The sequence below is a fragment of the Mustela putorius genome, unplaced genomic scaffold (genome assembly GCF_011764305.1).
Source record: "Mustela putorius furo isolate JIRA1106 unplaced genomic scaffold, ASM1176430v1.1 tig00000174_pilon_pilon_pilon, whole genome shotgun sequence".
Classification (NCBI taxonomy): Eukaryota; Metazoa; Chordata; class Mammalia; order Carnivora; family Mustelidae; genus Mustela; species Mustela putorius.
In genome coordinates, this window is record NW_025421304.1 from 42391823 (window position 1) to 42417804 (window position 25982).

At 62.9% G+C, this 25982-nt stretch overlaps 2 protein-coding genes across 11 annotated transcripts in view; both read right to left on the reverse strand.

Moving 5' to 3' along the window:
* Positions 1-921: 921 nt before the first annotated feature.
* On the reverse strand, positions 922-12282 carry CUNH16orf95 (chromosome unknown C16orf95 homolog). 5 transcript variants are annotated; one of them, XM_045076397.1, is made up of 7 exons: positions 12023-12282; positions 11203-11254; positions 10475-10615; positions 7000-7146; positions 6281-6317; positions 2966-3170; positions 922-1181 (listed from the first exon to the last, which is right to left on the reverse strand). In XM_045076397.1, the coding sequence occupies exons 1-7, from the start codon at positions 12265-12267 to the stop codon at positions 1163-1165; spliced, it is 846 nt and encodes a 281-aa protein (XP_044932332.1). In that variant the 5' UTR covers positions 12268-12282; the 3' UTR covers positions 922-1162. The 5 variants fall into 5 exon arrangements, with proteins under 5 accessions (XP_044932332.1, XP_044932334.1, XP_044932335.1 ...); XM_045076396.1 differs by lacking the exon at positions 922-1181 and adding an exon at positions 4514-4840 and having other exon boundaries at positions 3058-3170; XM_045076399.1 differs by lacking the exon at positions 7000-7146.
* An 8336-nt stretch (positions 12283-20618) lies between these two features.
* Positions 20619-25982, reverse strand: part of FBXO31 (F-box protein 31) — a 39942-nt gene continuing 34578 nt past the window's right edge. For all 6 annotated transcript variants that reach the window (XM_045076389.1, XM_045076392.1, XM_045076391.1 and 3 more), the window contains 2 exons: positions 25037-25407; positions 20619-22221 (listed from right to left, as the gene is read on the reverse strand). In XM_045076389.1, coding sequence (XP_044932324.1) covers positions 21999-22221; positions 25037-25407 — 594 coding nt within the window. In that variant the 3' untranslated portion in view covers positions 20619-21998. The remainder of the gene's footprint in view (positions 22222-25036; positions 25408-25982) is intronic.

Sequence of the window (25982 nt, forward strand, 5' to 3'; positions counted from 1 at the left end):
CAGACATCTCTGCCAGGAAGACACGCAAATGGCTGGTGAGCACGTGGATGGACGCTCGAGGTCACTGGCCGTCAGGAAAACGCAAATCAGAACCGTGATGGGCCACTGGTCCACCCCGACAAGGACGGCTATCACCCAAACAGGGCTAACAAGCGTCGTCAAGGATGTGGGGAAACCCAAACCGGCCTGCCAGGCGGGCGGGAACATGAACGTGAAATGGCACAGCCTTCCACTGTGGAGAATGGAGCGTGCTGCGCGACACGGTCGGCGGTCACCCTGCGCCCCGGCACTCACGGGCGCAGGCCCGAGAGGAGCAGGAACACGTCCACACAGAAGCAGCACTAGTCACCGGGAAGCAACAGGCGGAAATGACCCAAAGGTCCCGCAAGCTGCCGTGTACACACACAGAAAGGAACGCGGCGCTCACACCAGCTACCACGTGCGCGGAGAGGCGCCAGCACAGCCGACCCACGTGCCGCAGGGCTGCACGCACGGGAGGTGTCCAGCACAGGAAACGTCAGGAAGCAGGTGAGCGGCTGCCAGGCGCTGGGCAACAAGGCAAGGACTGAAACAGGAGAGGTCTCTTTGTGGGGTGACCACACGGGTCTGGACTAAGACAGCAGGAGGAGGGCTGCACCACCACGTAAATACACCAAAATCCACGGAACCATATGCTGTAAAAAGGTGAATTTTATGATGCAAATGACACCTCAGTTTATAAAAACATCGATTCGCATAATTTCATGCGACCTACTAAGGTGAGTGCCACCTGACACAGGTGCCAACCCTACCTCCGGCCTGTCACCGGTGGGCCTGCTGTCCCCACCAACCTGGGCAGGAGGAGAGACGGGACACCAGGCTGGAGAACACGCCCCGCTCCACAGAGAGGAACCAGTGTCAGCGTTCAATCAGGGACCACTCTGGAGCTTCACAAATAACATTTATTGGCCGCGTTCGCCGGAGTCTCCCCCGCGTCCACAGCAGCTGCGCCGCCACGAAGCACTGCCTGCTGAGGGCCTGGACCCAACCCCGGGTGTGACTCCTGGGGCCTGAGAGAACGGTGGCTATCGCGCACTCCCCCTGACTTGACATTCTCGTCAAAGACCTTCATTATGATGGACATTTTCGTTGATGTTCTCGGCAATGGCTGAAGATTCCAACTTCAAAACCAGAATAAGTGGCTGGAAAGCAAAGAGAAAGGCAGTTACTCGGAACTGGGCCCCGCGCCGAGCCCATGCTGCCCCGGCAGGACCCCGCAGGGAGCCTCCCTGGGTTGGAAGGCGGGGGACCCCCGCAGCACAGGGGGATGCCGTCTGAGTCCCTGACGAGCCCAGGCAGGAAAAGGGTACAGGGAAGTGATGCCACTTCCAGCCATGGGTTCTCTGATGGGGCACTCGGCCCCCAGAGCCCACTCTCCCCCTCGGGGCAGGAAGGAGAGCCCCGGCCTTGCGCCCTCTGCAGTTGTGAAGGGGACGCGATGCGAGCAGGCTGCGGCGGGCCCCATCGAGAAGGCAAGTGTGACAGTCTCAGCCCTCCAAGGTCCCTGCTGGGAAGGTTCGGAGCTCACCTCCCCTCCCGAGGCCTTCACAGTCCTAAACCTCTGCCAGGCCAGGCTGCAGGCAGCCGGCAACTTCTCCTGAGATAAGCTGGTGTGTCGTCTGGGGGACTCTCACAGGGCACCCTGCAGACACCCCAGCCAGACAAGAGAGTTCTCCTGAGCATCTAGCTGGCACCTGTGGCTCGGCCCAAGGAGCCCGGCTCTGAGGCAAACACCTCCTCTGCGCTCCCCAGCGTGGTCCCTTTGGCCTGCCCGGACCGTCTCCCGCGCGTACCATCTGCAGTCGAGAGTCCCTCCTGGCTCCTCCCAGAGTGCGCACAGGGAGTCCGACTCGAGTTAGCAAACACACACACACACACACACACACACACACACACGATGAACCTTCACGCACAGCAGAGAAGGAACGCGAGCTCACGCGCAGTGCCCCGAAGCTGCTGGCCCCCAGCCCCGAGCCTTCCGGAGAGCTCACGCCACAGACCAGCACCTGCACACAGACCTGCCCTGGGACACCGTCTGTCATCACGGGGGTCAGAGGCAACACCGGCAGAGCAGACAAGCAGGGCGCAGCGGGCTGGGCGGGGGGTGAGGGGGCTTCTGCTTCCAGCCAGGACGAGAGACAAAGACAGAGCTACCCCTGCTGAGGACAGCAGCAGCGGGGACAATGGACAGGACACCTACAACCACCTTCAGATACCGGACACTTGGCAGAAGACTCCTCTTACAATGACACGAAGACAATTAAGCAAACAAGTCAACATCTATCAACCTGACCCGTGTGCACGTACACGCTGGTGCAGTTGTGCACACCCTCTATCCACATGCACTTGTGTATCTGCACGTCCCTGCACAGGTGTGATGGGAGAGCCTGAGCAGGAGATCGAACGAAGCAGCCCTGCCTGCCCTGGAGTGAGGTTTCTGGGGTCGAGGCTGGGGCAGGGGCTTCCCAAAATGGAGCCTTGACGGCTGGGAACGGGCAAGGGGAGAGGCCACAGTCCCCAGGCCTGAAACTGTGCTTATTCCCCAGCGGGCTGGCTGGGCGAGCGGCCTCTAACAGCCACCTTCAACCTCGACGTGATGGAAACGTGTGCACACTGGAAGCAGTGCCAGGCCACAGGGATGAGTGGACGAAAGACAGTCGGGCAGCCCCGAGATGCCCAGTGCCCCACCGTCAGCTCGGACGTGCCTGCACCGCTCACGCACTGAGTGTGTGGTGCCGTGAGAGCCCTGTGGAAGGTGTGAGCAACTCCGATGGTGAGCCCGCCGCAGCCACTCCTCACCCTTCGTTCAGCCACAGCCAACTTCTCCCACAGCCCGGACTCAGCTGAACCCCCAGCCCCTGACCCAAACAGCCTGGAAGTGAGATGGGCCCAGGACCCCCAGGGCCCCCACCCCATGCCTGCTCACCGAATGGCCAACACGACCTTCAGGACCACCTGCAGGAGGGTGAGGAGGCTGAAGGGCAGGAAGGGGGCCGGGGGGCTCACTCCCCTCTCTGGGGCCAGCGGCTCGTGCTGGTAAATGGCCTGGAGCTGTTGCCACTTGAGGAGGAGGCGCCCGTCACAGCAGATCCGCCAGCGGTTGTACCAGGAGTGCAAGTCCAGGGGGCGTTCTAGGCGAGAAAGCAAGTCAGGCCCTGGGCAGAGTGGGGACGGAGTGCCGCAGGTGCACACCACACACGGGAGAACCTTCCAGAACCCAGGGTGAGGACGCCAGGGGATCCAGCAAGGCCGGTCCCAGTCCTGAGAGTGTGGACCGACCGACATCACGCAGATGAAGAGAACACTGCTGTTTACTTATTTCTGGGCTGACTGTGGGGCTCGTGCCGGCGCCTCTATCCCTTATAGCCACATGACGAACCAGTTATGGATGAGAGAATTCAGAATTTAGCTGGGATGTGTTTCCCATTAATCTTCGGTTTTGTTTTTGGAGGAGGGAACCGGGGGATGCAGCTGAGATGAAACAGACGGGCAAGAAGCTGAGAATGAGTACAACTTAGTGATGGAAACACGGGTCGGAGTGTCTGGAAACCACAACCACAGATGCGATTCCAGTGTTTCCACTTCCCTGACACGAGCCTTTGAGAGCTGCTTTGGTCAGCGTGGGAGCCTTCTGATACCACACCTTACTTAGGTTACACTACTAACGTGCTATGACTACAAGTCACACCACATTTATATGTTACACACACCACACACAAACTTTGTCACATCGCACACCATGGTACTACTCCAATTATACTAATGGGTAAAAGCATGCTTGATATAAAATACACTATTTTCTTAATCCTACTACAAAAACATAGGGAAGAAAAACAGATGAGCCCCCTCTTTACAAAGAAAATACAAGATGAGAAATACAGATTTTTCTCTTTAAAATGGAAATAATCTGGGTTTGAAGCTAAAGAAAGTAGTTTTATATTGCTTTTCTTAAATCATATTTTTAAATCACCCTGTACAAAGCTCAAGGGAGACCGATCCTAACTGTCCTGGTGCCAGTGAGACCCGGGCTCTCAGTCCTGTCCTGGAAACACCTTCTGGCCTGAATGGGTGAGGGCTCGACTCACCGTCCTTAAAAACTGCCTGAGCTATGAGACAAGGACTGGAGAAAAGTTAATACTGGCTTTTGAAAATGTGTCAAATTGGTGCACATGATTCAACAACAAGCTGAGCTTTTAGCTTTTCCTAAAGATGCAGAGTATTCAAAGCCAAAAGCCACCAATAAAAATAACCCGTAAATGTGTGACTATACAGTTAAAAGAGCAGTCTCTCCAACTGCTCTTGTCCTCCCACTGTGGTTCCTCTCGTAAAGGGACTCTGGCTCTCTCCCCCAAACCGGAGCCAGCCTGCTGCTGTTGGCTCTGCTGCTTGTCCAGCCCCCCGTCTTGCTCGTGGGTTCCTGAACTCCTGTCTTCCCACCCACACGGTAACCGTGACTGTCAGCCCAGACACACACCCGCAGCCCGCATCCACATCCACACGGGGCTTCAGCTTCTCGGCCATGGGAATGGGGGCCGACTCCGCAGCCGGCAGCAACTTATTTCTCCTCGCCGCAGTGTGTCCGGGGCTCCCTCCCGTCGTCCCTGAGGGCTGCGAGCTCTCCAAGGCAGGTGCCACATTTCGTACACACACCCATGTACGTCCATCCTCCCGAGACACGCTTCAGCTGCTTCAGACACCTTGCCAAGGACACCACTGCTGCAGACACATGCATGTCGGAGTGTCTCCCAGACGTCACCCTGACAAGGGCTTGCCGGAGTAAAGACGACGCACATTACAAAAACTGAAAGATGGGAGAAATGGGTCAAGTGGTCAAAAGATACGATCTTCCAGTTAAAAAATAAATACAACCTGGCGCTCCAGGGTACAGCACGGTGACCAGAGGTAATAATACTGTATTGTATTTCTCAAAAGTTGCGAACAGAGTAGATCTTAAAAGTTCTCATCATGAGAAAAAAAAAGATTTGTAACTATATAAAGTGACAGATGTTAACTAGACTTACCATGTTGGTCATTTCACAAAAATGTATCAAAAGTATCAAACCATTACACTGTACACCTGAAACTAATATAACATTCTATGGCAATTATAGCTCAAAAAATAATTCGATAGATGCCTCTGAACTGCCCCGACAAAAGCCGTGTACATCCGTGCTGTTCCTAATCGTGTGACTCTTCCGACCCGCGAAAGTATGTGTTTGTGCCGCATTACAAGGTGGGCCTGCTGGCTGGTGGCCACTCGCTTCCTGGGCACGGTCCCACCCAGCCCTCTGCTCCTGGCTTCTGGGCAGGCCAAACTGCTCGCCCATCACAAGCTCCCAGTCCTAGCCAGGCGTCCATCCATGTCCCCCTTCCCAGATTCCAGCAAAGGGGCTCACCACGCAGAGCACGGGAACAGCCGGGCAAGGGAAGGACCTGATCCAAACCACCCAGCACGCCCACTCCTTGGCTCACACGCAACACAGAGGAAGCATCCACGTTGGCCATCGGCGCCGGACACGGCCTCCCAGAGCCATCCAACCCACTTGTTTTAGAGACAAAGAAAGCAAAGGTGGGACGGAGAGGTCCTCCCTCAAACTGACGCGCGTGTACGAGAACACACCAGCTCACAAATACGTGCCTCTCCGACCACGCTCTGTTGCAGAGACGCACTACACCACCAACACACGGAAGTGAGGTGTGTACTACCGCTGCCGGAAACACGCGCACGCATGCACACTAGCTCTCAAACACATACGTGTGCGTGTACCGCAGAAGGGACAAGCGCCTCAGTCTGCCGTCATGCACGTCCAGCGCGTCCTGCGTGTGTCAGCGCAGGCAGCCGCACCAGACCGTTAGCAAACACACTGACTAGGTCACCGGCATGCGTGCGTTTGTGTACGCCGGACACACACACACACACACACACACACACGTCACGAACTATGCAAGATTCGACCTTAAAAGAAAATACACTTTAGACACCATCGAACTCCAGGCTGCAAATCGGCTTCACCCTGGAAGCCAACGCAGAGAGACCGTCAGAGCCTAAGGCTTCTCTCGTTCACTGCGGGAAAATGGTAGGTGGCTAGTGTCGCCTGGAAAGACAAGGGGGTGAACACGCGGTCGTGTGCCACACGCCATCTGTGATTCACAGACATCTGGGGATGAGAGAAGTCTCCCCATCCGCACGAGACCCCACCCTCCTCGGGCAGGGAGGGGAGAGACACGTATGCTCGGTTACCTTGGATGCCTTTACAGCTCCGCGGCCTTTTCAACACCTGAAAGAAAGAATGGGGGCAGATGTGTCGGCCCAGCCTGGTGGCCCACAGAAAGGTGGGCCCGGGGATCTGGCTGGACACCAGAATACAAGCCATGGTCCCCTTCCAACGTGCCTCTGAGTCTTAATTCTGGGGACAGTTTGCTTCTAAATGAGAAAAACCAGCAAATCATAAGTGGGTGAAGGCAGAAAGGAAGCCTCTCCCGACCACCCAGGACACCCAGAAAGCGTGGGAGAGAAGGGGCCGTGGGACTGAGGAGGGCTGGACCTGGCCAGCAACCCCAGTAGTCACTGCCCTGGAACCCAGAGCCTTGGGAACGCAGACAGAGCAGAAAACCGGAAACAGTAACTCAGAGTGCTGCCCCTTCCTGGCTCAGCCCCCTGCCTCCAGGGACGCCCAGAGGGCTGGACAGGGCACTGAGGCAAGGGGAGGGAGGTGGAGCAGAAGAGCAGGAGGCAGGAGAGACGGCATGAAAACTGGGGGCAGCAATGAGGGACCCCTCCAGACAGCAGTGCGGCCCACCCTCCCGGCACCCCCAGGACACCGAGCTGGTCCTCCCCTGCACACGCCCACCTCCTGCACTCTACTGCCCTCACTGTGCCTTCCAGGAGACCCCGGACACCAGAGCCCTCTAGGTGTCCCCGGTCCCTCTGGGCCTCGCTACCGTGAGCCTCCCTCTTACCTTCTTGTGAGGCCTCAGGATCTGGGGCACCCAGTAGGGCATCACGGCCTGATCCCTAGGCATCGGGAGCCGGCCCCCAAAGCGGTGGCATAAGCAGGGGCATGCCTCGGAGGTTTTGGGGATATAAAACCGGACCATCTTTTGGATCTAACAAAGAGGGAGGGAAGAGAAGGTCCAAAGGGGTTGTGGCCCAGAAATCTTCGCCCTGGGACAGGGCCCTGGGGAGCTCCTCTTCTGTGCCCTCCCGCAGGCCCACCCCAACCACCCAGCAGAGGGAGAAGCCTCCCCCCACGACATTCCCAGGGGCCGCCTGCATCTCTGCCGTGGGAGGTCTGCACGGCTGCCATGGTGGGACATGAGAATCGCAGGCAGGTGTGTCCTGAGCCTGCAGGCCTCCAGGACCGGCTCCTGGGCATAACATCTAGCCTCTCTGAGCCTCAGGGTTCTTGGCTACAAAGCTTTCCCGAAAACACGGGCCAGGGTCTATCACGGGCAGCGTCTGGTCCAGCAACCTCACTCTGGGATACGTGAGCATCTGCCAAACGACGCTCGTGACTACACGAGCGGCAGCACGGCCGGAGTGCCCAGGAGCCCAGGGGCCTGTCTGGGAGGGACACGGGGACAGCAGGGAATGGGACAGCCTCTGGAAAGGGCGAGGCAGACCTGTGTGCCACGGCATGAGTGAATGCAGAGGCATGACGTGGCGTGGGAAACACAGTCTGCAGGCGCAGCATGCTGCCGTGTGCCGTCTGCATAGAGAATCTGTGTGCCACGATTCCCGGGCAGGAGTTGTGGGGGATCACGGCCTTGGCCCGTTCTGTACCCTCCCCACAGCCCTGCCCTTTGCCCTGTGACCCCCACTCCTTCCGGCAGGAGGGCAGTGTGGAGCCCACCCCTGGACTTTCCTTAGGCCATGCATTGGTTTGAACCATGGACAAGGGGGACGTGATAGCAGCCAGGTCTGGCCAAAGAGACCACACGGGCCTCTACAACGTCTGAGCCTGCACAGTGGCCCCAAGATCAGGGGAAGGTGGGGCCGGGCCACCCAGCTGAGCCCCTCACGATGACAGGGACTGCAGTCTGAAGTCCAGGCAGCTGAGCAATGTGCTACATGTCCCTAAAGGAAGGAGACACACACGGCCCGTCTCCGGGCCACACGGGGAAGCCTCAGGGTAGGCACAAGTCGGGCACCCCCCGTACCACGGTCAAGTTCCCGCCATGCGCTCACGTCTCATGTCAGAAAGGCCACAAAACGTGCTTGTGCACGGACCCTGCTGATGTCCCGAGGCGGAGGGGATGTGGCCCAGAGCAGGCGTGGGACATGCTGCAGAGCGCAGAGCCCCACAGGGGAGGGCCGAGGCATGGAAAGCTCATCCGAAGGAGATGAAGAGGCCCCGGAGAACCCAGGAAACTCTGTCCACCCCTACCTCCTGCCAGCACGACAAGTGCCCCACGGGACAGGCACATCTGGGCCAGTTCCGCCCCCCACCAAGCGAGTGATGGTGCTCACTGGGCACGCTCTCCGTCGCATGTACGGCGCTGGTTGCGCAGACCCGTCCTGCCCAGAACCTCGCTACACAGCGCCGTCCCGGTCCCGCAGACAGAACGAGCGTGGGGTGCAGGGGAGCAGGAGCAGAGAGAACACCCCAGGCCAGGACAGCTGCCGTGGAAACTGGCAGACGGACTCCAAATCTCACCCAGAAACGCAAGGAAACCAGAATGAGCGGCTTGAAGAGAACCAGCACCGGAGGGCACCGGCCCCGCGTGAAGCCGCGCGGCGGAGATGGCGCAGCGGCGGGCGGGCGGGCGGGCGGGCGGAGAAGCAGCCGGAACAGGGTCCAGACAGACCCGCGGCTACACGCACGGCTCTTTTCTGGCAACGGTGCAAGGGCCGGCCCGTGGAGAAGGCGTGTGGCACTGGCACAACCGGGCACCACGACGGAAACAACGGAACTTCAACCCACACCGCAGCCACACACAAGACGAACCGAAAGAGGGTCGCGGACCGGAACCTAACTGTAAACTCTAGCACGTCTGGAAGAAAATGCGGGAGAGACCCTCCTGCCTTGGCGCACGCGAGGATCTCTCAGGAATCCTTGGACAGCACGTCCCAGCACCACGCTGCGCGGGACACGGCTACGCGGGGTCGGGAAAGGGTCAGACTGATCAAGTGGGCTCGTCCGGTTTAAAACTGAGGGTCTGTGCCAAACACCAGCCACGGAACAAAAGGACAAGCCAGAACCACAGAGAAATGCTTACAAACATGCAAGTGGGTACGACAGGAAGTACGATCATACCCACAACACACGAACAACTCTCAAAACCCCCGAACTTTAAGAAAAAAAAAGCAAACAACCAAATTTTTTTTAAAGATTTATTTATTGGACAGACAGAGATCACAAGCAGGCAGAGAGGCAGGCAGAGAGAAGAGGAAGCAGGCTCCCCGCGGAGCAGAGAGCCCGATGCAGGGCTCGACCCCAGGACCCTGAGATCATGACCTGAGCTGAAGGCAGAGGCTTTAACCCACTGAGCCACCCAGCTGCCCCAAAAATGTTTCTAAACGGGCAGAACATCTGAAGAGACACAGACCAAGGAAGACGTGCCAATGCCCCAGTTCTGGAGGGGCCACTCAGCGTCACTTGTGACTATGGAAACACCAAACAGAGGCACAGGGAGACACACACCTATCAAGACGGCTACAAGCGATAAGACTGACCGAGCCACGCGCGTCCGAGGACACGGAGGAAGCGGACCTCACGCTGCTGCTAGGAACGTCCAGTGAGAACCCCTCGGGAGAACAGTTCAACACACGCTGTTGGGTCACCCCACGGTCCGACAAGTCCGCTCCCAGGTATCTGCCCCGGAGACAGGAAAGCGCGGTCACACAGACACTTGGACACACGCGTCCCCAGCAGCTCGGCTTGCGACGGACAGAACTTGTGGAGGCGGTGCCCGTTGCCTTCACCGGACGAAGGGCCGCATGGCGGTCCCGTCATCGGAGGGACACGACCCAGCACCACGCTGCCACCGCGTGGAGGAAGCACAGAAATAATCACAGGGAGTGACCGAGGCCACCGCGGACCCGCTATAGGATTCCGCCCACAGAAAACCCGAAGAAATGCCAACTGAGCTGGGGTGCCGGAAACAGATCCGTGGTTGCCCGGGGTCGCCGGGGAGGGGAGGGGCACGCGGAACCCCCTCAGGACGGCTCAGCGGCAGCAGCGGTCTCAGAGTGGACGACTGCCGAGACTCAGCAAACTGAACAGTTTCCACACGAGCACTTACCACACGTTCCTCGTAACTCCACACACCTAATTCTTGGAAAAATCTGAATTTAAAAAAAAAAAAAACATACAAACCGTCTCCCCAGAAGCTTAAGAAATCGCTCACATAACATCTACGATTTCGAGGGGTGACCAGTCCCCTGAGGTTCACCCTGGACTCGGAGGAAGCAGCCCTGGTCGACGTCACCTACCTGCTTTCGGGGTCTCAGGGACAAAGGGACCCAGTAAGGCAATGCCGCCTGGACCCTGGGCACCGGCAGGAAGCCCCCGAATCTGGCCTGGCACTCACAGCAGGTGGGCTGTCGAGGGACAGTGCTGGGGACAGGACACATCTGGGCAAGACACAGAAAAGACAGAGTCAAACCTGCTCCCCGTGGGCGACGGGCACCAAGGAGCTCCCCGGAACAGGGAGTCCACGCCTGGAGAGCCAGGGCTGGGGCAGGCTGCCCAGGGCAGGCAACGGCCCCCCAGCTCCGCCCGCAGCTGGGCAGGCGCGGGCTACCACGGCTCCGTCTGCGGAGTCCGCTGCGGGGTCGCTGTCCTGCCGCGCTCCGGGAGCGGGGCTGGGGGGCTGCAACCGGCTGCGGGGGAGCGGGCGGCCGTCTCCGCCGCGGATCCGCCGGCAGCGCTCTCCGTGCGCAACGGCCCCACACCCACGCCGCGTGGCCCTCAGCATGCCACCGGCAGGAAGGGGCCGGTCACGCCCCGCGGAGTCAGAGGGACAAGCTGATGCCCCGAGCGGGTGCGCCGGGGATGGTGCTGTCCTCCCCGGGCTGGGGCGGGCGGCCCTTCACGGAACCACCGGGCCCGCCCACGCGCCGGGACCCAGTCCCCCGGGTCCGACGGTCCCCGGGGCTGCTGTCCGCGGACCCCTCTCCCCGCTCCGGGGCCGCGGCTGCCCAGAGCCTGCCGCCCTTGCCGAAGGCTGTGCGGGGCTCGCCTCCGTCCCGAAGGTCTGCGGCCGGCTCTCCCTGGAAAGCGAGGACACGAGGCTGAGAACGTTCTGGGCGCGGTGCGGGGAGCTGCGGGCGGGGCGGGGGAGGGGCTGCGGGGGGACCTGGGCCGGCGCCGAACGCACTCCCGGGTCGGACTCCCGGGTCGGCGGGTCGCCGCGCTGCAGGGAGGGGGGCGCACACCGGGCACCTGCGCCGGCCCCGGGGCACGCCGGGCAGCGCTCGCGCCGCGACACCGGCCCACGCCCAGCCCCCGGGCGCCCGCGGGCGACGCCGGAGCGGCCCGCAACGAGGACCCGCCCGCCGCCCCGGCACACGCCGCTCGAAGCCGGGTCGGGGCGCACCCGGGACCCGGGACCCGGGAAGCCGCTCGGCCGGGGGCGCGTCCCCCGCTCCCAACGCGACCCCGCGCCGCCCCCCGCGCCGCCCCCCGCCCCGCCGCTCGGCCCGGCCCGACCCCAGCCCCGCCGGACGCCGGACGGACTCATCCCGGGCCTCCGTGCCCAACCCGGGGCGACAGCAGCTCCTCCCCGCCGGGGAAGCGCCGCCGCCGACGGACGGACGGACGGACGGTCCCTGACCGCGGTCCCGGGACGCACCGAGCCTCAAGGCCCCACCCCGGGCTCTCGGTCGGGAAACACGGCGCGGCCGTCCGGTGCCTACGTCCGGTGCCCTGCCGACGCGCTCCGGCCACCGCTGGGCCGCAGCGACCCGGGCCCGGGGACGCGGCTGGGGCCGCCCGGGCTGCGGCGTCCACGGCCCGGCGAGCGGGGCTCAGGGACGCACCTGCCTGACCTCGGGGCCGTGCGTGCCGACAGACCAACGGACACGCGAGGGCTCCCGGAAGTGCCCGCCGCGACGCGGGCCGGGCCGCCGTGGACGCGGCTGCGGTGACCATCGTGAGGCGGGTGACCACAGTCCAGCCGCCCCTCACGCGTCCAGCTCCTCCCCGCCAGCGGCGCGCGCGCGCGCACGAGCACGCACGAGCCTGCACGAGCACGCAGGCACGCACGCTCACGGGGACCGCCCATCCAGGGCCCCGCCCCTTCCGCCCGCTGGCCGCCTCAGGCCCCACCCTTCCGTCCCAACGGCCCCGGAGCCCCGCCTGGTTCCCCCGAGCTCAGCCAATCGAGCGCTGCCTTCTAGGCATGTGCCCTGATCTGGCGGCTGATTGGCCTATGGCGGCGCGGGCCTCGGGGTCGATGGGTCACGGGGAGGGCTCGGGGCGGAGCGTACGGCGCTCCCCGGCGCGGGGACCGCCCCCACCGCCTTCCGGGGGCGCCGGTTGTTGCCCGCGAGGCGCCCTGCAGCCGCCCGTTGCGTTCCTCGAGTTCGGATCCGGCCGCGAGCCCCGCGCCGGGACCCGCGTCGTGCCTCAGCCCCCGGGGCTCGGCGGGGCGAGCCTGGGGAGCCCGGGGGCCGCGCCTGTCGGGGAGCCGCGGCGGTGGCGTCCCGGGGCGCGGCGGGTGCGCGGGCGGGCGCGCGGGCAAGGGTGTCGGTGTGCGCTGTGCTGCCGCGGCCCGTCCCGGTGCGGCCGCCGGAGCGGGAGTCCCGGTGCGGCCGACCCGGAGCGGGAGTCCCGGTGCGGCCGCCGGAGCGGGAGTCCCGGTGCGGCTGACCCGGAGCGGGAGTCCCGGTGCGGGATTACCCGGAGCGGGAGTCCCGGTGCGGCTGACCCGGAGCGGGCGTCCGGTGCGGGCTGACCGCTCCGCGGTGTTCCGAAGCCCGTGCCCGCGGCCCGTGGCTCCCGGCCAGGCACACCCCGGAGAAGGCGCCCTCGGCGCAGCGGAAGGCACGGCCAGCAGCCTCCGCCGCGTCGGCCGCGCTGAGCCGGAACGACCCGAACGGCCGCTGGGGCTGGGAAGAGTGGAAGGAAGGTCGGCGGCGTCTCCACGCGGAAGGACGACGCGTGCACGGAGGGCGCGGGGCAGTGCGGAGAAGCCAGACCGCCGAGCAGCACAGGACGCCCCGTGAATGCCGTCGGCCGGAAACCCGGTGCCTCCCGCCCCGCACACCTGCCTGGAAGGTCCGGAATAGCCAGAGTGACCAGGGCCGGACCCCGCCCCGGCCGCCGCTCCCTCCCTGTGCGCTGGGCGAGCCACCGACTTCTCCAAGCCCGGCCGCGGTAGAAGACTGAGGAGCAGCAGCCAAGCCCCAGGACGCGGGGGTCAGATCGCCGGGCAAACCGTCCACGCCGGTGCGAGTCAGCTGGCATCACTGGAGCGGGGGCCTGCGTTCTCCCTGTGTGCGCCTTTCCCTCCGGGCACAGGCTGGCTCACTGCCACCTCGGAGGAGGCACATGCGACCAGAGGAGCCTGCGGCCGCCAGAGGCGTCCATCGGGCTGTCGTTTCCAAAGCCGTCAGGTAGGAGGAGGAGCCGAGATTGTGGAGTCCCAGAGCCGCGGTGCACTTGTGCAGTGCGTGAACCAACCGAAGGTCCCTAGCGGAAAGCATGATGCGTGGGGCTTGCTCTGGGCCTGCCCCTGCCGCGGCTCCCAGAGGTCACCGTGTATGACCTGCACAGGAGCAACCTGGGCTAGCAAGGGCCCCGCAGAGGCCTGACACCGGAGGACCAGCAGACCGGAGGGGCCCATCTGACCTGGCTCGAGGGGACGGACCAGTGGTGGGCCGCTGAGGCGGGCACAGCCAGCACAGGGCATGCCCCGAGCCCCACAGCACTCACGCCATGGCTGTCTGCGCGTGCCTGCCCAACGGTGGTGACTGGGGGCCCGAAGCAGGCCGAGCGTGCCGGGGACTCATGTCCCTGGAGCAAGGATCTGAGCTTCTGTGCTGTGGGGTTTGTGACCACGCAGCGACCTTGCCTGATGGACCCGTGACAGGCACGGGGAGCTCTCCAATGCTCAATCCTGTGGGTTTGGTAAAAATGGGATTTAAAATTTTTTTGACACTTTCTAAGTAGTCTCCACACCCCGCATGGGGCTCAGAGTTACATTCCTGACGCACGCGCGTGTCCCTCACTGGGAGCCCTTTGGGGCCTCTTTGAAATATCCCCTAACTGTCCCGTCTGAGTCACAGTCACGCCAGGGGCCACCGACTTGGGTGCCGTACTAACAGCCCCAGGATCCAGGACTCCCTTTTTCACTCTGACTGGGGCCCTATGTATGTGACCGGTGCCTGCCGTGCAAGGTGGCTGCCCTAACCCTCACCTTTTCTGGTGGGATGCAGGCGCTGCTGTCCCCGCTTGTTCCCGCCGCCTCTGCAACCGTGACGTTCTAGAACTCTGTCCTCAATGTGCTGTGGAACACGGGCTCCCTTTCCTTCTCCTTCACCATGTCCTGCGCTCTGCCAGGGGACACGGCACCACCACCGCCCTTGCTATCAGCAGAGTCCCAGGAAAGGGCCGAAGGCTGCGCCCGAGAGCCGGGCTCAGGGAGGTGTGGTCATTTGCAGGCAGCTGTCCCTGTCTCACCCCAGCACCGAGCACTGGCATCGTAATGCTTCCCATGAAGTCCTGAAGCATCTTCTAGGGGAGGGGCTCTGTGCCGTAGCTGCACACCATGTCTCCCCGCGTCCTTGGCACCCTGTGGGAGCCTGCCTCCCAGCAGAACTGGGGAAGGCTAGAAGCTGGGGGAGTAAAGCTCCGTGGTGAGGAGGGCCATTCACCCGGGCTCCACAGCCTGTCCCCAGCCTGAGTCCTGGAGGGAGCCCGACATGGTCCACGGGGGTGCTCAGCAGCCACCCTCTGAAGGAGTCTGCAGAAGGGCTGACCAGCCCATCCACTGCAGGGCTCAGAGCTCCCCTCCTCTGCTGCCTGGACCCTCAGTCGGGGATGGCAGGATACCTGAGCCAGCATCTGGGTTCCTGCTGTCCACCAAGTGGTCACAGAGCCGAGCCCCAGAGACAAGCCACAGGCAGGTGGGACCCCTGAGACGGCATCTGGCCGAGCAGCACACAGACAGGAGTAGAACAGGAGTAGAATCCTGTCTGCACCCCAGTTCTCCAGTCCCATCCCCAAGCCCCACATCCCGCTGTCCACGACTCCTCATCCAGGCTCTGGTCACAGCCCAGGCCATGCCAGTTCTAACCCGAGCCCTCACGGCCGCCTTGGGGCACTCCCACCTCCACCTTCTCACCAGAAGTCCCTTCTCAGTGTGGCGGTCAGCGCTCCTGGGGCTCCCAGTTAGAGCCCCAGCCTCCCTTCTGCCTGCAGGGCACGGCCGTCTGAGCCCGTGTGGGTGTGCGCGCGCGTGCACATATATAGACCCACGCATCCACACGGCCTACCCGTGGTGTGAAAATGTCCTGGGGAGTGTTAGGGGGAAAAACGTTTAGAAAGGCTCCTTAGAGTGAGAGGATAATGGAAAAAGGCTGACAAGCGCCCCTCGCCGCCACGCTCTCTTCTGGAAACCCAACTCCCTGAGAAAGGCAAAGCTGCGGGCCGGGGTGCCGGCTGTGAAGGGGAAGCACCGGGGACTCTGAAGGGGATGGAGGCCGTGTCCCGACTGTGGGGCTCGTTCACAGCCATACGCACACACACGGAAGGCGTGCACACGCGGCACATTCACATACGCTGTGACAGTCTAACCAAGAAACAAAAGGACAGCTCAACCGCTTCTCACCGAACAGCTAGGGCCGGCTTTTGTTGAGAGCCATATTCCTCTGCATCCCTTCCCGAAAGATGCTGGGAAAGGAGAGGACAGTTACATGGAGGACAGCCACAGGCAGGCCACCACGCAGCAGCACCAGAACCCTGGGGGGCATGGGTTGGGAAGCTTCCAGTGCTCAAACCCTCTTCCCTGGGGCCGGGGCTCAGCATCCCGGGGCCCGGGCAGGCATCTCCCTCTCTCCCAGCCGGCCACCCCACAGGGGGCCAGCCTGTCGGTCCAAGTGGCCGGCGGCACTACTTCTGACACACGGACCTCACCTCCTCCTGACCACCAGGCGCCAGGGCCAGTGTGCCGGGGAAGGCAGTGCTGCTGGACCTGGGAGGAGCCCCCAGTCTGAAGCACAGACAGATGCAGCGCCGGGGCCCCGCCTGGGTTGAGGGAGACAGGTGAGGACAGAGCACCTCACCCACCGCCATGGCCCTGCAGATGCCGGCCTAAGCGTCGCCTGAGCTAGGTGCCACAGGTCCAAGGGCACCCGCGTCCACGCCGGCCTAAGCGTCGCCTGAGCTAGGTGCCACAGGTCCAAGGGCACCCGCGTCCACGCCGGCCTAAGCGTCGCCTGAGCTAGGTGCCACAGGTCCAAGGGCACCCGCGTCCACGCCGGCCTAAGCGTCGCCTGAGCTAGGTGCCACAGGTCCAAGGGCACCCGCGTCCACGCCGGCCTTGACCCCCCACTGCACTGGGGACAGACCACACCCTAAGAGGGTGCCCACAAGTGTGCACAGGAGGCCACCATGCCCATTTGGGGATATTTTGTGCTGTGATCTGTGCAGGACAAAGACCCCACTGGTTGTTCAGTGCTGTGTCCACAACGTGCGGCACCGTGTTTGGGGCACGACGTGCAGGTACTGACCCAGTGGTTCTCCACAAGGTGACTACCCACGGGACACTGGCCATGTCGGCAGATGCTTTGGGTTGCCGTGATCACGAAGACGAGGAATGATGCTCAGTGCCCTACAGTATGGGATGGCCCCCCCACAGAGACTCAGTGCCCAGTAGAAAAGACTCCAAACAAGCAGCCAGGGCTGGAGACAAAGCCCTAGGGGCCATGAGGTGAGCCAACAGTGGGGGCTGGTCCCCGTAAAGATCCTGGGTCTGTGGCTGGGCCTGGGCTGCAGGCGTGTGCCGCCAGGGAGAGCAGGACCATCTGGGGAGGGAACACCGGGTTACTCGAGGCCTCCCTCCAGCTCTCGCCACGTGTCCTGCAGTCCACGACCTCCTTCCCTCTGCTCTGCTCCCCAAGAAGCTCCTGTTCATCCCAGGGTTGGGCATCTACAGAAGGGCCAGGTGTGGGGAGGGACTGTAGGTGCCGCCCTCAACGTGAGCAGAGCGACCGTCCCCTGCAGCCGTATGTTCCCCAAAACCAGGTGCTGGGAAGGCACCCTTCAGCACTCGCGGATTTTCAGTTCGTGCTGGCTGGGGGGGCATGCAGTGACCTAGATCCCCACCAGAGGCCAGGCTACAGACAGCTACAAGAGGGGGGCCAGGGGCCCGCAGGACGCATGGGGAGCTGGGCCAGGGCCCTGCCCAGCACAGCCTCCCCCAGGTGAAGGACCAGGCAGCCGCCTTCCAGGGGAGCTGCCAGGCAAAGCCGCTGCTCGGACAGAACAGGGGAATCCTCCCGCCCATGAGCAGGAACAGGAGGTACTTTTACTGCCTATATAAGTTCCTGCAGTTCTTGGGGCGCCTGCGTGGCTCAGTGGGTTAAGCCTCTGCCTTCAGCCTAGGTCATGATCTCAGGGACCTGGGATGGAGCCCTGCATGGGGCTCTCTGCTCAGTGGGGAACCTGCTTCCCCCTCTCTCTGCCTACTTGTGATCTCTCTTTCTCTCTCTTGTCAAAAAAATAGTAATAATAATAATACATTCTTGCGTTTCTTTACAAGGATGTTACCTTTACAAAGAGAAAACCCAGACACGAGACCCCCAGCTGTGCGCACAAAGCACAGCCCCGCCCTGTGCTTCCCGTTCTTACCGTTTTCAGAAAAGGCGAAGTCCGCTTCAGTTCAGCCTGAGGAAACCCCACTGCGGCCCCGGGTCCCCCAGGGGCACTGGGTCGGTGACGGGACACTTAGCAAGCCGAGGTCAGAGGTGGGATCCGGGATCACTTACCGCTTCGTTCCACAACTAGGAGGTTCAAGATGCTGTCAGGTCCAGGTGGAGAGGCTCCCGGGGGCCTCACCCCACCAGGATCCGGTCCTGTCCTTCGGCCCTCAGCCCCCACCGCCCGCTGCTCGTGGCTCCTGCCTCCTCTGAATCACGTCCCCAAAAAACTATTACAAAGCACACGACGAGATTTCAGAAACTGATTGACGGAGAATCAGCCCCACACGGTGGTCCCATCCCGGTGACCCTGGGCGCCAGCTCCCAGCAGCCGCTTCCTCGGGGCCTGGCCCCGCGGGGGCACCGTCCCTGCTCCAGCCCGTCTTACACCACAGCAGACGCCCCGGAGGGACAGGTGTTCCCCCACCCCACCGGTCAGCTGTCAGGCCGTGGGATTTCAAGATCAAGCAGCAGAAATGGGTTTCTTCTCCAAGGAGGCTACATGATCTCAAAGAACAGCCAAAAGCAAAATTAGGCTGAAAAAGCAAGGGTTCTGACCCCTCCCTACGTTTTGGTGGGCGTCCCTGTGAGTGCAGAAAGGGCCCGGCAGGGGGGCTGTTTTCCAAGCCCCGGGGTCACCGCCAGTCACCCACGCCGCCCGAAGGCTGGCCGGCAGGCCCCTGAGCCGTAGTGACACGGAGCACTCGGTAAGTGGGCACCGTCTTGTTCGCGTTCGCCACAAGCCAGGGAGGGCTGAGAACGTTCCTGTAAGCATTCCTCAGCGCACGAAGATGGAACAGGGCCGCTTCCTCAAAGCACCGGGTCTCCAAGGGGAGCTCCTCTCCCACACACCGGACAGCGCAGCACGAGACGCTCAGAAATTCCGAGATCCCCGTGACCGAGTTCACCACGGTGAGGGACTAAAGCAGGCTCCTCTCCGTCACCGCTTCTGAGCACGAGCGCAGCGTGAGAACACACGGGCCGCCCACCATCTGAACACCAGCCCGCAACCGCTGCACGCCGGGGCCACAGGACAGGCTGGCTAAGCGATGGGCCTTACCTGGCCAGACCACAGCAGCACACCCAGGTTCTCGGGCAAAGAGAACGTTGGACAGGCCAGCTCCAGCTCAGAGCATGTTCTGCGTAAGGCAGGGATGGAGGCCTGGCCGGCTTCTCAAGCTAGCCCACCCCGGGCGCACGCCCACCCTCCTCCTTCCCCAGGAGGAATGCCAGGGGTACAGGCGCTCCCCCCACCCCCCTAAGCTGCACGGGCTGGGGAAGGAGGTGAGGAAGGGAGCGGCGGGAGGCCGGCGCCCTCAGCACCAGCCACAGCGAGCCCTGCCCCAACCGAGGGGCCGAGGGCCGAGGCCGGGAAGTAAGGCCCAGTCTGGGCTGCGGGAGGATCTGGAAGGCCCACCACCACGAGGCCTCCTGACCTGCTCCCATCCAGCAGCGGACACTGCCGGTCTGAGCTGGGCAGGCCACATAACCAGACAGACCGCCAGGCCTGAGTCAGAGCCAGAAAAAAGGTCATTTGCAAAAGCTGCCCGCACGGCCCACGATGCCCCGATGCACGAGAATCTCCAGACTGACATCCGCCGTCTCCGATCACGTCACTCCCTAGCGAGTCGCCGAACGGCCCGTGCCCAGGTGTGCAGACACGCACCTGAGGCTCCCCTCCTGCCGCTCGTCCGCACCAGAATTCCCCCACCTCACAGCAGCACAGTGGCCAGTAAGGGGGGTGCCGAGCAGGGGAAGATGGCCAGACCCATCCAGGTCCCCCGCCAGCTGCCCTGAATCAAGCACCACATGGGCACGACAGTCCCTAAGTTGGGTCATTCATGTTCCTTATGGGGACATGCGCTACCCACCCCCCAGCTGCCTCCAGGCTTCCAACCACGATCTCTGTCTTTCCCAATCCTCACCTGCAACCAATTCCCGGCTGGAAGCTGCCCGGGTGGGCCGGCTGCCTGCTCTGCCCTAAGGCACACCCAAAGGGGCTGGTTTGCACGGGCTCTGCGCACTCCCCTACCGAACTGCAAACAGTTTCCAAGAGGGAAACCACGTATGCCGGATGCCCGGCTGTGCAGTGAGAGGCCCTCACCCAGGACACTGCCGAGCCATTTGGCCCCACAGGTCCCTGGGGCCCTGCCTGACGCCAAAGACAGGGACCCACAGGAAAGGAGCCAACAGCCTCTGCTAGCGGAACCCATGGAGAGGCCTGCACTCCAGAGGCAGGTTCCACCGTCTGGGTTCAAGATGAGTTTTTCATCAGAAAGGCTCATCTTCAGTCTGAGTGGGCCGTACAGACAAGCGGCCGCAGGCTGGGGCGGAACATGGAGTGCGGTCACTGCACGCCCCGCTGGCCTTCCCTCTGTTCTCCCTGAGGCTTCACGCCTCGGCGACACCATGCCTGCCACAGGACACACAGTGACAGCCACAAGGGTGGTGGGGTGACAGCGCCTGGAGGCTCAGTCCTGCGGAAGACACGAAAACTGGGACAGCGCCTCGGGCCCTGCTGGACGGATGTGGGACGTGAGCCATGGTGTCTCCGACAGCCGGCCAGAGGGAACCCCCTTCTCGGCTCGCCTCCCTCCCGAGTCAGGAGGCCGGGAAGAACCTCCTCGCAAGTCCGTCGTTTAGGGACATGCCCAGAGCTCACCCACTCTACAATTCCGGGAAGCAAAGCGAGTCCAAGAGTTGCCAAAAGTACTGAAGCTAGAGCAATAGGGACTTTTTATTTTTTAAAAAAAGGCCAGTCAGGGAGAAATTCGTCAGGAGAACAGGTTTCATGGGACATCTCACGTTGGTCTCTACAGGAAGGCACCACAAAGCTGCCCCTTTCCCTGGGGACCCTCGCCCCCAGTGTAGGGGCCCGGCGCAGTCCGTCCAGCAAGGATGAGCATCGCAGAGGGGGACGGGCGGTCTGCCTCGCCCGTGAAGCCGCCCCCATGGGAGGTGCGCGTGGGGACAGCTCTCTGCAGGCCTGAGGCAGAGCTGCAACGAATTCTTGGGGGTCCGCGTGCATTCGGGCTCTGTTCTCAGGGGACGCGAAGATCAGCAGAGACCTTACGGTGGCCCCAAAAGCAGGTGTCAGCGGGACACACAGGCACAGCACCCGCAGGAGCATCTGTCATCAGGGTCCCCGCCTTGGAGGATCCCAAGAGGCCCTGGTGTCTACAGCGCATTCCGTCCATGGGCGTGATGTCTAGAAAGCTGCCCTGCGCCCTGCAGAGGGGGGCCAAGGTCCTCTGCGCATCACCGGCTCTGCTGCTCAGGCCTGGGAACAGCAGCACCGGGCGCGCCCTGCACATGGGGAACGCGGGGCTGTTTCGGACGTGGCCCTGCTGAGTTCCGGGGCAGGTCCTGGGACAAGTGGCTGAGCTCGGGGTTCTGACGCCAGCGCGTGGGCAGGAGGTGGGTGGGGGGTGTGCGAACAAACACCTGCGTGGGACTGGCTGGGGCGAAGGTCCTGACTCTAAAGCTGCAGAGACCAGGGCGAGCAAGCCACCCTTGCCTATGGCCCGCATCACAGGCCCCCTGCGCTGCTGCCCAGACCCGTCAGAGCTGAACCGCATTTGTCTAAAATCCAAGCAGGTTAGTAGAGAAATGGGAATTCAGTCCAGGGTCCTGGCCCAGCATTCCAGACCCTCCCCGGAGCTCCCTTTATGCACACTCTGCCCCCCACCCAGACTGCCCTCACCCCAGGCCCCTGCCAGCCTGCAGGCCCTGTCCCTTGCCTCCAGCGGCACATCCCCACATACGATGCCTCTGTGCAGCCCCCAGGGTGGCTCGGGCTGTCCCTGAAATCCACAGGCTGAGGACAAACCCAGCTTCTCCACTTGAGTTGTTCACAGAACTCTGCAGCCGGCGTCTCCATCGGTCCTCTTCTGGTTCTTTCTTTCCGTAAGACACGCTCAGTCAGCCTTCCCACGAGCTCCGGACAGGACACACGCGAACGTCACACACTCTGTACAAAGAGTCCGGGGGGGGGCTGGGCCGAGACTCCGCCGTCGTGGGTGCTCTGGTCAGAGGCCGACTCTCCAAAGTGCATGCTGCTTCCTCTCCCGGGCGCAGGGTCCGGGGCCGCCCGTCAGGAGGTCAGGGACTGGATGTTCTTGAGCATCTCCTCGAAGGCCTGCGGGGACGGCGCCTCTGCATTCCGGAAGGTGGCCTGCACCCTGCTGTACAGGCTGAAGGATTTCAGCTCCAGCCAGATGAACCCAAAACGGTCCTCGTCGAACAGGATGAAGACCCCAGGGGTGCGCTCGGGGCTGGTGAAGCCGTGGCCGGCAATGAGGCCTGTGCCGTAGAAGCTGTGCCGAGACAAGAGGGAAAGCGCCGGGAGGAGCGTGAGTGCCGGGAGGAGCGTGCTGGGCCCGTCCTGCCCCCGCGGCCCCCTGCTGCCGCGCCCCCACACCGCGGGCCGGCCCTCCGCCCCGCCAGCTGGAAGCAGCACGTCCCGGAGCCCCAGACAGCCCATGGTCCGGACCGGCAAGCGACTCGAAGCGCCAGTGCGCGGAGTCGTGGGCCCGGGTCAGGCTGACCTGCCGCCCGCCGCCCTCCCACCAGCTCACCCAGCCCAAGAAAAGGGGCCTCGGGCAACCCCGCCGTGTACTTCTGCTCCGGAGTCTGGCTTCGTAAAGCCGGCCCCAGTACCGAAACCTCAATTCCCGGAACAGCTGCGTCAGCACGTCCACGACTCCAGTGCAGTCACCACAGACGTACCGGCGCGTCACTGTCACTGTCGTGCACTCAGACTATAGGACTTTCAAACGCCCGTAAGGCCAAGGCTCAGGTTTCAAGAGCAACGTGGGACTGAGATGAGACGCATTTGTCTTTCTTGCCCCGAAACTGGGGCTCACAGAGAGAACGAGAAGCCAGGAGCCGGCCCGATCTCCCAGCACACAGAACGGCGCCCAGCACCCCGATCTCCAGCCACCACGCCCAGGCTCCACTGGGCAGGAGGGGGAACGGGCCTGTGCTGAGCGTGTGTGGTTCATGGGACTCTCGCATGCGGAAAGTGGCACCAGAACCCACAGGGAGCCAGTGATGCGGCTGAGGTTCGTACTGCGGACGGCCATGTCCCCCATCCGCGCTGCGGCGAGGCCTCGCAGACACTCAGATCCAGCAGGGAAGGAGCCACAGCACACCCCTCCCAGGTCCCGAGGCCAGTGTGCAGCCCACCCCATGCCTTCACCGCAAGGCGGGCCTGACAGCACCCAACGGAGCCCACGGGGCTCTCGGCCGGCCACGAGACACCGCAAGCTGTCCAGTCTCAGGAGGACAGCAGGCCGGCCACGAGACACCGCAAGCTGTCCAGTCTCAGGAGGACAGCAGAGCCCTTCTCTTGTATGACCGCTCGCAACAGTCGGAATCACACTGGAACACCACCTGTATGCCTCCTCTAGGAAAACCCGAATTCAGCCACTTTTGTGGTAATTGTGTAACATGAGGGAAAATGACACGGATCTCCCCGGTGGGAGATCACGGACGAGTACGTGTGCTGACCTCTGCCCCAGGGCCTGGCACCAGCTCCCGAACCCGAGAGTCCTAAGGGACAGGAACACTAGGAGGGGACCGAATAGGAGGGGACGGGCCAGGAACGGAAGCCTGGAACCTCGAGCAGCCTTGCCTTTCTCCAGACGGGAGAAGGGCTGGAGACAGAGCTGACGACTGGCCAGGCCTCTGTGAGGAAGCCTCCGTGACATCCCCAAGTACAGGGCTCGGGGAGCTCCCAGGTGGGGGACCCCTATGTGCACCCAGTCCCCGGGGGTGGAAGCTGCTGCATGCGGGACCCTACGCATCTCCGCCTGCGGCCGTCCACTGGCGTCCTTTCTCAGCTCCTTCAACGAAATGGCAGACATAGTGTTTGCCTGAATTCTGTGGACTGCCCCAGCACATGAACTGAACCTGAGCCGCTCGCGGGGACCCCCGACATAAAGCTGGTTGGTCACAAGCACGGCTGACGACTTCGTTTCGGTGTCTGAGGGGACAGAGGCAGTCTTGCCGGGTCTGACACCATCTCTGGGGGCAGTGTCAGGACTGAGCCCACTGGCTGGACACCAAGCTGGTGTCGTGGAGAACTGCGTGCTGGTGTGGGGGGACCCCCCGAACTGGCACCGGGTACTCAGAACCAGTGTACCCAGCAAGCCCACACAGACACCTAAATCCTCCCTCGGGAGTCAGAGCCCCGGCCACACTTATGCCACACGTGATGCGCCAGTCAGACCACCAGCACCGGCATGAGCCAACGGTCAGTTCGGAAGTCAAGGAAACAGTCCTTTCCGCCCTACTGGACAGACACGGAGGCCAGGCAGCTATGATGCCAGGAGACAGACAGGTCATCACCTCAGAACATCCCCTAGGGCAACTGTGCAGGAGAAATTTCTGCAGGGACGGAATGTTCTAGACCTGCACTGTCCAAATACACACGTGGCTGCTGGCACCTGAAATGTGGCCAGTGCGACAGAGGACCCGAGTCTGTGGTTTCTTTTGTTCTGGTTCGTCGACACCTAAGAAGCCCCGAAGTGCAGAGGGCTGGGGCAGGGGGCCTGAGCGGCCGAGAACAGTGGCCCAAAACAAAACCGTAAGAGCCGCGGTCAAACCAAGAGCAGGCCGGCCCCGGGGCAGGAGTGCGCCGCCAGCCCTCTGTGGGGAGAGAAACCACAGATGACACGGACGGCTGACCCTGAGTGTGCTCAGCGGGGCCTCACCCACAAGGACATCCAGCTGAACTCAAGCCTGTTCCCCGGGGAACAGGTGCAGAAGGGCCCCCTCCTCACTGGCCCCTTTCAAGGCCACCCGCAGGCTCGCCTGGCTACCCTTCACCTGACCGCTGAGGCAACACAAGGCACTAGGAAGGAGGAGGCCTCCAGCCCGGCGGTTCTAGTAAGCCTGGAGGCTCCCCGGGGGGAAGAGGTCAGGAGCCTCCGAAGTCTGTGCAGCCCAGGGAAGGGCGCTGTCCTAGAGCCTAAGCTGGGGCCCACACAGAGCGGTCGGGGCTCCCCGCCCGGGTGCAGGGAGCCCCACACTGGCCAGTGCCGAGCCGGCCCCCACAGCCCGTCTCCACGCCGGGAGGGGAGGCAGGACTCCCCGGAAGGCCCGCTGCGCCTCGTCCCCACTTCTTACCACATCCTGCAGGTGCGGGGGTAGTCCTCGTTCCTCGAGCTCACGCCCACGGGCAACACAAACGGCTGCCCCTGCCCGGGCTGGGCACCCGCGGCCTCTGCTCCCCCGGCCTCCCCGACCTTCTCGGCAGGCAGCTCCGCACCGGGCTGGGCAGGGCCCTGCTGGGGCTCTCGGGGGCTCTGCCGTCCTCCGGCCCCGCCGTCCTCCAGCCCGCTCTCCTGCTGCTGCTCCTGGCGCAGCCGCTCCCGCACGTCCAGGACGAGGCGGGAGAGCTCGCTGAAGTTGCGCAGGCTCTCCACGTCAGGCAGCTGGATGCGGTGCCTGAGGTCGATCTCGACCGTCTGCTGCCCGGCGGGGATGTTCGGGTCACCCTGCGGAGCGAGCACGCAGCCGTCAGTAGGGCTCAGGGAATGGCAGCGACACACTCTGCATGGTTCCTGCCACGATCACGCTCCTGGCCCTGCAAGCTCACTCCAGCCTTCCCACGGACTTAGCGGCACCCCTTCTGATGTAAGAACGTTTCAGAAGTCCTCAAAAAACACGTGCCCACGGCGCACACCTGGTCTGCGAGGGCATCTTTGAAACTAGGGGCTGACGGCACCCGAGTGACCTCGAGAGGCGCACAGACACCCGGCGGAGTGGTTCATGTGGACCTGGGACCTCCTGGTGTGTGACAGCTCCCGTTCTAGAACACTGGGGCTTAGAGAAGGGCACAGACCCTCCCAGGGACGGCAGGGCAGACCTGACCGCAGGCCCCGACCTGTCCGCCTGACACGCAAATGCTCCTGAGCCTGAACCTGGGAGAACCTGCAGGCCCGGCGGCCCCACTGGGGGCCCCAGTGCTGGGCTCTCCACGCAAGGAGCCGTCCCAGGGTGCCAGGCCCTGCCAACCCAAGTCCAAGAGCACAGCTCCCTGAGAACAAAGAATAGGCACTGCGCCCCGGGA